This window comes from Taudactylus pleione, unplaced genomic scaffold, assembly GCF_031769625.1.
Source record: "Taudactylus pleione unplaced genomic scaffold, aTauple2 ptg000618l, whole genome shotgun sequence".
In the NCBI taxonomy this organism is placed as follows: Eukaryota; Metazoa; Chordata; class Amphibia; order Anura; family Myobatrachidae; genus Taudactylus; species Taudactylus pleione.
Window position 1 is genome coordinate 688,850 of NW_028285020.1, and position 11,151 is coordinate 700,000.

Below are 11,151 nucleotides of genomic sequence, written 5' to 3' on the forward strand. Positions count from 1 at the left end.
ACAACGAGCCGGTCACTGCCCCCCAACCCCGAAGACTGGCATCCGTCGTGAGCAGGACCCAGTCCGGGATCCAAAAGGGACGCCCCTCGACCAGATGAGCTGTCTGAAGCCACCAAGCCAAAGACTGCCGAACCTCCGGGGACAACACCAGCAACTGAGAGCGGATCCGGTGAGGTAACCCGTTCCATTCCGATAGAATCAGCCCCTGCAGAGGCCGGGAATGGAACTGGGCAAATTCCACCATGTCGAATGTTGACACAATGGAGCCCAAAACCCTCATAGCCGAATGGACCGACAGGCGGCAACTGCTCAGGCAACTGTGTATCCTCAGCTGCAGGGAGGAGACCTTCTCCGGGGTCAGGAAGATCCTTTGCTGCCGAGAATCCAGCAGGGCTCCCAAATGAACCATCCGCTGAGATGGAATCAGGGAGGACATTTTCCAATTTATCAGCCACCCGTGCGCTTGCAGGCAAGCGACCGTCAAGTGGAGATGATGAAGCAGTACCTCCGGGGAACTCGCCAGCAACAGGAGGTCGTCCAGATACGGTAGTAGCCGTACATTCTGGTTCCGAAGATGTGCGGCCATGACCGCCATAATCTTCGTGAACACCCTCGGTGCCGTGGAGAGACCAAAGGGTAGCGCCCGGAACTGGTAGTGGTGTTGAAGGATAGCGAACCTCAGATACCGCTGGTGCGAAGGTGCTATCGGAACATGGAGGTAGGCGTCCTGGATATCCAGGGACACCATGTAATCCCCCGGTTCCATCGCCAGAATGATGGAACGTAACGTTTCCATCCTGAACTTGGGAACTCTGAGGAATTTGTTCAGAGACTTCAAGTTGAGGATAGGGCGATGAGAACCATTGGGTTTCCGCACCAGAAACAGAGAAGAATAGAACCCCGTCCCTCGTTGTAATTGAGGAACGGGAACAATGACCCCCGCTGTCAGCAAGGACTCTATAGCTTCCTGAATCTGTAAAGACTTGGTCGTATCCTGAGAAGGACTCGTGCAGAAAAACTGGAGGGGCGGTCTGTGCCGAAAAGACAGGGCGTACCCCTGGGAGACCACTTCTCGAACCCAGGCATCCGTGGTGGTATTGTGCCAGCACTGGGCAAATAGAAGAAGTCGGCCTCCCACTCTGGGGTCCCCCAGAGGGAGGCCCGTCCCATCAGGCAGAAGGTTTATCTTCCTGCTTGGAAGAAGGGCGCCTGGCACTCCAGGGCTGCTTCTTGGGCTTAGAAGCGGCCTTGGTCGTCGACTGCCTCGGGAAGGACTGACCTTTTGCCTTGCCCTGAACCCGAAAGGACCGAAAAGCAGAGCTCCATACCTTGGTAGGAGCAGAAGCCGAAGGGAGGAAGGCTGATTTAGACTTAGCCAAAGTGTCCACAATTTTGTCCAAGTCTGGACCAAAAAGCAACTCCCCATTAAAAGGTAAGGCCTCCAGTCCATTTTTGGAGTCAGCGTCAGTCTCCAAGACCTCAGCCACAAGGACCGACGCGCCGACACAGCTGCAGCCGACACCCGAGAGGTTAGCAGGCTTGCGTCTAACGATGCTTCCCCAATGTAGGAAGCCGCATCCCTCATTTGACCTATCAACGCTCTCTGGATCTCCGGAGCATTTTCCGGAAAGGTATCCTCCAAAGCATTGCCCCAGCTCTCGATGGCCTTAGCCACCCAAGAGATGGCCATGGACGGACGGGCCACCGCCCCCGAGAGAGAGTAGATAGACTTCAAACAAGTCTCCACCTTCCTGTCCGTGGGATCCTTCAGGGAGATCGACGGCAAAGGCAGCGTAGCGCTTTTAATTAAGCGGGTAATGTGGGAATCCACCGCTGGAGAAGTTTCCCACTTCCTGAGCCTCCGGAAACGGATAGTTCGAAGCCAACCGCTTCTGCGGTTGGAACCTGTTGCTGGGCAACTACCAGGCCCCTGCCATATGATCCGTCAATTGATCGGGCAGGGGAAAAACCGTCGAAGCTGCCTTGGCCTTTTTAAAATTTGGGTATTTTGACCTGGGGGCGGGCACATCCTCCTCAATGTGAAGGATTGCCCACACCGCCCTAACCAATGCCGGCACATTAATGGAAGACTTAGCCTCCATCTCCTGGGCCCCGGCATCCGAGTCAGAGTCTTCATGGATCTCCCCGTCATCCGAAGACACGTCCGTGTCCGTGAACTGAGCCGCCAGTGAAGCCGGAACGGAATGCTTGGACGCCCGTGGGGGCAAATCACTGTGCAACATATGTTGAAAAGCCGATGACGAATCCGCCAGACTCTGAACAGAGCTGGAGAGGACGTCCACCCAAGGCGGGGGTACTGCCTGAGGATACCCCTGAAAAGGTACCATCGACTGCTGCGGCACCGTGGGGGTTTGCACGTATACCGGCAAACCCGCATAAGGACCCACAGTCTGAGACCTGAAAGGAGACTGCACCAGACGAGTCACACCCGTGGAACGGGGCATGGTAGGCTGGGGCAACGCCCTAGAAGGGGCCGCAGTCGGGACCGCAAGTCGGTCCGCGATTGACGCCAGCACTTGCGTAAACATTGCCCACGGAGGATCCTGCGCCACCGGGGGTTTAGAGGGTCCAGGTACCAACTGGCACTGCCCACACAGACCGTCCTGAGACAAATCTGCCCCATCAACCCCTGCCGAACAGCGTTGGCAGGAAAACAACACAGGAGCCTCGGAGCGCTCATTCCCCTCATCAGACATGACACAAACTTTTTTGCAAAAAAAAAGTGTCTCACCGAAACGAGGTAAGGCGTATAACACCCACGCACTCCCAAGTATGCAACCCAAACAGCCCACAATATGGTACTGAGGAGCACACCGCAGTATGTGACGGACCTCAGATTTATATAAGTGAGGTACACAGAAAGAACACCCCTCCCCCACGCACCTGCGGGCCGTAGGAGAAGGAAAGGGATAGGTAAAAAGCTGACAGTAAGTAGAAAATAAGCACAGACAGCAGCACTAGCAATAGTCACATACCATGCAGAGAAGTTATACTCACTGCACCTTTCCACTACAATCACCCTCCTCCCAGATTCAGTGTCTGGGAGGGTTATAGCGCTGCGAACACTGTCCTGATCAGGGGAGAGGTACGCAGGGGGACTGGTCCACTGGAAGCCTGCCTGGGAGCTCTGCGATGCTGCCTGAGGAAGATGGCAGCCGGAGAGCTCTGAGGAGTGACCGAGTGAGAACAGCCCAGCGACGCCAGCACGCTTGAGAGAAGGCGCGCTGGGCTGAGGGGGGGAGCGCTGAAGCAGGGAAGGCTGCCTCCCCTGCTAGTAGTAAACCCCCGGGGAAGCCGGTTCCCCGCCGGTACTTACACCCCGGGGGCCAGCGGACACGTGGGGTATGCCTGAAGAGGGGGAGCCCGCCGCCGCTACTAGCGCCGCCGGTCTGTCCCCAGAGACCGGCGGCATGAAGACTGCATTTTCCCCGCGTGCAGCGCTGACAGCGCTGCACGCGGCTTACCTGGCCCCTTCAGTCCGGCAGCAGTCCTTGGGAGGTCCCGGAGCCATGCTAGTACTGACTCCGGGGTCCCGCTGCGATCCCCGGATCAGTACCGGCGTCGCAGCGCCAGCGGGGCTGTTGGAGCGGCAGCGTAGACGTCCAGATGGACAGTCTGATGCTGCCGCTCTGAAGACAGTAAAAATAAAATAATAAAATCATCATCTTTATTTTTTTTTAAATAAAGAATAAAGCTTAGGGGCTGCTTATGCAGCCCCACTGCGCAGGGTGACCCGACTCCGGCCGGGCACCAACTAAAACTGAGGTGCCTGTGGCCGGGGCAGGGTATAGAGGAGGATGGACCCAAGTGCATCCTGGGAGCAGCAAAGCTTTAACTGCGTGGTGCCCATGGATCCAGATCCAGCTATACCCCAAGGTCAACCCTGTGGACCCCCTATGGACACTGAAGTAGAAACATATATTATTACATTTTGTTTTAAGCTTTTTTTGTATCCTGTTGTACTATAGTCCCAACACTGGGATCATGTTACCACTGGTGGTCTCCAGCATCCTGCACAGCCTGGCGCCCCCTCCTGTAGCCCGGGTAGTGCTGGGGATCTCCTGCGGTGGAGGTTCCAATCGCTGCAGCTGCAGTCCCTGCTGCAGCGATCAGACTGTCCCCCTCTGTGCTGGAGGGTACCAGGAGCTGCCCCTTCCGGGTCCCCCAGACCTACTGGCTCCCATTTCATAGCCGCAGCCTCCGGAGCTCCTGGGGCTGGCAGCACATCTGACTTGCGGTGCAGCACACTGGAGTGCTGGGGCCCTGGGAGCTAGGCTCCCAGTCCCCAACGTGGAGGACTCAGCCCCGCAGCAGCTCCGCAGCCACCAGAGAGAGTCCGGGGCCGCGGCACAGACAGTAAATGTAATATTGCTGCCAAGTGCCGATTAGCCCCTTTAAAGATGTTGCTGCATCACAAGGGTTAACCTCTTCAGTGCCGTGGCAGCCATTTAGGCCACGTGGGTCAGGGCCTCCGGCCACACCACCTCAAGCAGGAAAATGGCGCTGGGAATAGTGGGTGCAGGGAAATGCCGCTGGGAATGGTGGGTGCAGGGAAATGCCAGCATAGGCCTAATGATACCTATAGATAGATCTGTCTGGTGCCATGTGCTGCCAAACACTGGAATACGACTGATAATGGTGGTTCCAGACATCTATATGACCTTCTCTGTTATCTGGGTGTATAAATGCATTCTGCTCCCGTGTGTTACATGGTGACTCCAGGCCTAGTGCAGAACAGGGAAGAGAGCTGGTCAGGACGTGGCCCCACGCGTATCTCACGCCTCCACGCGTATCTCATGCCTCCACGCGTATCTCACACCTCCACGTGGCCCCCACGCGTATCTCACACCTCCACGTGGCCCCCACGCGTATCTCACACCTCCACGTGGCCCCCACGCGTACCTCACACCTCCACGTGGCCACACTTACAGAGGAGTTCTTGGTCCCCTTAGCCCATTGGTTGCCATCTATTGTCTGCCATATTTTCTTCTTCAGTCTCAGCAGCTTTCCCCGACTATTTGTCGCACTTATGGTCCGAGTATCACCATCGCTGCCAGCCGATACATCACTTTATTACAGACACAATCATAGCAGAGTAAGCACAGACATGGCATTATATTATATTATGGCCTCCCCCAGCGAAGACTGTTCCACCCATTACCGTCATTAAGCATCATAGAAGCAGTTTTACAGAAGAGTGAAATTGTCCCCCTAAAGCTAGAAATGAACCATGTACAGTACAGAGTATAATGACAGGACCCTTCCCCTACTGTACACTAAGGCGCTGATCACTAGATGTCCTCCACTGCTCTACACGCAGAATAGCTGCAGCCATGTACAGTACAGAGTATAATGACAGGACCCTTCCCCTACTGTACACTAAGGCGCTGATCACTAGATGTCATCCACTGCTCTACACGCAGAATAGCGGCAGCCATGTACAGTACAGAGTATAATGACAGGACCCTTCCCCTACTGTACACTAAGGAGCTGATCACTAGATGTCCTCCACTGCTCTACACGCAGAATAGCGGCAGCCATGTACAGTACAGAGTATAATGACAGGACCCTTCCCCTACTGTACACTAAGGAGCTGATCACTAGATGTCCTCCACTGCTCTACACGCAGAATAGCGGCAGCCATGTACAGTACAGAGTATAATGACAGGACCCTTCCCCTACTGTACACTAAGGCGCTGATCACTAGATGTCCTCCACTGCTCTACACGCAGAATAGCGGCAGCCATGTACAGTACAGAGTATAATGACAGGACCCTTCCCCTACTGTACACTAAGGCGCTGATCACTAGATGTCCTCCACTGCTCTACACGCAGAATAGCTGCAGCCATGTACAGTACAGAGTATAATGACAGGACCCTTCCCCTACTGTACACTAAGGCGCTGATCACTAGATGTCATCCACTGCTCTACACGCAGAATAGCGGCAGCCATGTACAGTACAGAGTATAATGACAGGACCCTTCCCCTACTGTACACTAAGGAGCTGATCACTAGATGTCCTCCACTGCTCTACACGCAGAATAGCGGCAGCCATGTACAGTACAGAGTATAATGACAGGACCCTTCCCCTACTGTACACTAAGGAGCTGATCACTAGATGTCCTCCACTGCTCTACACGCAGAATAGCGGCAGCCATGTACAGTACAGAGTATAATGACAGGACCCTTCCCCTACTGTACACTAAGGCGCTGATCACTAGATGTCCTCCACTGCTCTACACGCAGAATAGCGGCAGCCATGTACAGTACAGAGTATAATGACAGGACCCTTCCCCTACTGTACACTAAGGCGCTGATCACTAGATGTCATCCACTGCTCTACACGCAGAATAGCTGCAGCCATGTACAGTACAGAGTATAATGACAGGACCCTTCCCCTACTGTACACTAAGGCGCTGATCACTAGATGTCATCCACTGCTCTACACGCAGAATAGCGGCAGCCATGTACAGTACAGAGTATAATGACAGGACCCTTCCCCTACTGTACACTAAGGAGCTGATCACTAGATGTCCTCCACTGCTCTACACGCAGAATAGCGGCAGCCATGTACAGTACAGAGTATAATGACAGGACCCTTCCCCTACTGTACACTAAGGAGCTGATCACTAGATGTCCTCCACTGCTCTACACGCAGAATAGCGGCAGCCATGTACAGTACAGAGTATAATGACAGGACCCTTCCCCTACTGTACACTAAGGCGCTGATCACTAGATGTCCTCCACTGCTCTACACGCAGAATAGCGGCAGCCATGTACAGTACAGAGTATAATGACAGGACCCTTCCCCTACTGTACACTAAGGAGCTGATCACTAGATGTCATCCACTGCTCTACACGCAGAATAGCGGCAGCCATGTACAGTACAGAGTATAATGACAGGACCCTTCCCCTACTGTACACTAAGGCGCTGATCACTAGATGTCCTCCACTGCTCTACACGCAGAATAGCGGCAGCCATGTACAGTACAGAGTATAATGACAGGACCCTTCCCCTACTGTACACTAAGGCGCTGATCACTAGATGTCCTCCACTGCTCTACACGCAGAATAGCGGCAGCCATGTACAGTACAGAGTATAATGACAGGACCCTTCCCCTACTGTACACTAAGGCGCTGATCACTAGATGTCATCCACTGCTCTACACGCAGAATAGCGGCAGCCATGTACAGTACAGAGTATAATGACAGGACCCTTCCCCTACTGTACACTAAGGCGCTGATCACTAGATGTCATCCAATGCTCTACACGCAGAATAGTGGCAGCCATGTACAGTACAGAGTATAATGACAGGACCCTTCCCCTACTGTACACTAAGGCGCTGATCACTAGATGTCATCCACTGCTCTACACGCAGAATAGCGGCAGCCATGTACAGTACAGAGTATAATGACAGGACCCTTCCCCTACTGTACACTAAGGCGCTGATCACTAGATGTCATCCACTGCTCTACACGCAGAATAGCTGCAGCCATGTACAGTACAGAGTATAATGACAGGACCCTTCCCCTACTGTACTAAGGAGCTGATCACTAGATGTCCTCCACTGCTCTACACGCAGAATAGCGGCAGCCATGTACAGTACAGAGTATAATGACAGGACCCTTCCCCTACTGTACACTAAGGAGCTGATCACTAGATGTCCTCCACTGCTCTACACGCAGAATAGCGGCAGCCATGTACAGTACAGAGTATAATGACAGGACCCTTCCCCTACTGTACACTAAGGCGCTGATCACTAGATGTCCTCCACTGCTCTACACGCAGAATAGCGGCAGCCATGTACAGTACAGAGTATAATGACAGGACCCTTCCCCTACTGTACACTAAGGCGCTGATCACTAGATGTCATCCACTGCTCTACACGCAGAATAGCTGCAGCCATGTACAGTACAGAGTATAATGACAGGACCCTTCCCCTACTGTACACTAAGGCGCTGATCACTAGATGTCATCCACTGCTCTACACGCAGAATAGCGGCAGCCATGTACAGTACAGAGTATAATGACAGGACCCTTCCCCTACTGTACACTAAGGAGCTGATCACTAGATGTCCTCCACTGCTCTACACGCAGAATAGCGGCAGCCATGTACAGTACAGAGTATAATGACAGGACCCTTCCCCTACTGTACACTAAGGAGCTGATCACTAGATGTCCTCCACTGCTCTACACGCAGAATAGCGGCAGCCATGTACAGTACAGAGTATAATGACAGGACCCTTCCCCTACTGTACACTAAGGCGCTGATCACTAGATGTCCTCCACTGCTCTACACGCAGAATAGCGGCAGCCATGTACAGTACAGAGTATAATGACAGGACCCTTCCCCTACTGTACACTAAGGAGCTGATCACTAGATGTCATCCACTGCTCTACACGCAGAATAGCGGCAGCCATGTACAGTACAGAGTATAATGACAGGACCCTTCCCCTACTGTACACTAAGGCGCTGATCACTAGATGTCCTCCACTGCTCTACACGCAGAATAGCTGCAGCCATGTACAGTACAGAGTATAATGACAGGACCCTTCCCCTACTGTACACTAAGGCGCTGATCACTAGATGTCATCCACTGCTCTACACGCAGAATAGCGGCAGCCATGTACAGTACAGAGTATAATGACAGGACCCTTCCCCTACTGTACACTAAGGCGCTGATCACTAGATGTCCTCCACTGCTCTACACGCAGAATAGCGGCAGCCATGTACAGTACAGAGTATAATGACAGGACCCTTCCCCTACTGTACACTAAGGCGCTGATCACTAGATGTCATCCACTGCTCTACACGCAGAATAGCGGCAGCCATGTACAGTACAGAGTATAATGACAGGACCCTTCCCCTACTGTACACTAAGGCGCTGATCACTAGATGTCATCCAATGCTCTACACGCAGAATAGTGGCAGCCATGTACAGAGGCCCGAAGACAACAACTGCAGCTCTCTGTACTCTCTGCTACTATAGGCGGAATCATACATACATATATATATATATATATATATATACACATATATATATATATACACACACACACACACGTATCTCCTTGACAGGCGCAGAATTCATCCCCCTCTATAGTGCAGAACTACCTGAGTCCAAATCTCTCAGTCACAGTAACGTCATGCGCACGTCTCCATAACGTTTTCTGCGCCTTCCCCATATTCCCTGGCAGTGGCAGCACTCGGCTGGCTGCGGGTTCTCATGTTCTCGCGGTAACACTCCAGGCTGCACAGCGGAACATGTGTCTTAGAGCAAGTGTATTTCTTTGGGTTGGCACAGCCGGGAGCACCGCAGAGCTGTGGCGCTGGCAGTGCCGGGAGAGGCTCAGCAGGGGCTGGGTAGGGTACCCCAGGAGGGTAGGACACAGTAATACTATGTGCATTGTGCTGATAGCGAATGGTGGGACAGGGTGGCTGGCGCCCTCTTCTCCCCGGGGTGGGCTTACTACCCCGCGTTTTGGATGTCTTTGTCAGTCTTTCTATCGTCTGCTTCTTGCTTTCCTCGGCTTTCTTAGCCGCCTGCAGCCTCCGTTTCCGGGCCTTCTCCTCCCTCTTCACCAACATCTCCTGAGACAATTCCTGAGGGGGGTGAGCATAGACCACCGGGGGGTAGAGAGGAATCACTGGGGTCTGCTGCTTCTGCAAGAGAGCTCTCTGGGGAAAAAGAGAGGACATAGTCACACGAGGTACAGGAGATAAGAGGAGGCCAGAGCTATGTGTGGTCAGCCGCATGTTGCCATATTTCTCATCGTCTCACCTGGCGCGCGGTTAGTAAAGTCTCATCTGTCTCCTTTTTCAATTCCCCATTTACATCCAGCTCTCCTCTCTCCAGCGCATCCAGCCATCGAGTCTCCTCTTCCTGCTCGGACTCTGGGACCCCCACAGGAGAGGGCAGCGGATCCATGTTACTGTCCTCATCTGGATAGAGAAACAATCATACAGTGTATATGAAGGGTCTGGAGATGGCCTGTGCTGTGCTCCGACCTTACAGTAATCCTCCTAAGGTGCAGAACACAGCGTAGCCCTGACTGTACTACGGGAACAGCTCTATGGATGGGGCTTTAAGTAAAAATGTCCATTATCATAACTGCTACCATCCTACACAGGACCAGCCGTCCACTATCAGGGAAAGCTGAGACCTCACTATATGCACTCGCCTGTCATATCCACTTGTATGACGAATCTTACATGGTGATCATTACCGGTTATCTACCTATGGTCTGCAGCCTCCTACCCCCCGTGTACAGTACCACCGCTCCTCCTACCCCCCGTGTACAGTAACCCCGCTCCTCCTACCCCCCGTGTACAGTAACCCCGCTCCTCCTACCCCCCCGTGTACAGTAACCCCGCTCCTCCCCTCCTACCCGTGTACAGTAACACCGCTCCTCCCCCCGTGTACAGTAACACCGCTTCTCCCCCCGTGTACAGTAACACCGCCCCGCCTACTCCCCCCGTGTACAGTAACACCGCCCCGCCTACTCCCCCGTGTACAGTAACACCGCTTCTCCCCCCCGTGTACAGTAACACTGCCCCGCCTACCCCCCGTGTACAGTAACACCGCCCAGCCTACCCCCGTGTACAGTAACTGCCCCGCCTACTCCCCCCGTGTACAGTAACACCGCCCCGCCTACTCCCCCGTGTACAGTAACACTGCCCCGCCTACTCCCCCGTGTACAGTAACACTCCTACCACCTGTGTAAGGCAATGGTTCTCCAGTATCTCAGCCTCACCCAGCCATGCTCGGTACTGCTCTATAGGTACTCCTTCCAGGGGCTCATCATCCTCATCCACAACCATGACAGGGGACTGTGACTGCTCTGGGACGACGGTAAATGTGGGGACACTGCAGAGAGAGGAGAGTACTCAGATCACTGGGAATAAAAGACGCACAGGACAGAGTCACTGAGCCCAGACACACAGGGGTATTACAGGGGAGTCAGCTCACTAGCGCCAACTGCTGGTGAGTGTGACAATGTAACAGGTAAGTATGGGAGATTGTGTGTGTGTGTGTCAGGTAAGTATGGGAGAGTGTGTGTGTGTGTGTGTGTCAGGTAAGTATGGGAGAGTGTGTGTGTGTGTGTGTGTCAGGTAAGTATGGGAGAG

General features: G+C 53.5%; 1 protein-coding gene across 1 annotated transcript in view; it reads right to left on the reverse strand.

Moving 5' to 3' along the window:
• Positions 1 to 8,707: 8,707 nt before the first annotated feature.
• The window catches only part of INO80B (INO80 complex subunit B), a 200,544-nt gene continuing 198,100 nt past the window's right edge, over positions 8,708 to 11,151 (reverse strand). Inside the window, exons 3-5 of the mRNA XM_088454461.1 lie at positions 10,779 to 10,891; positions 9,806 to 9,966; positions 8,708 to 9,702 (exon numbers count right to left, since the gene is read on the reverse strand). Coding sequence (XP_088310587.1) covers positions 9,169 to 9,702; positions 9,806 to 9,966; positions 10,779 to 10,891 — 808 coding nt within the window. The 3' untranslated portion in view covers positions 8,708 to 9,168. The remainder of the gene's footprint in view (positions 9,703 to 9,805; positions 9,967 to 10,778; positions 10,892 to 11,151) is intronic.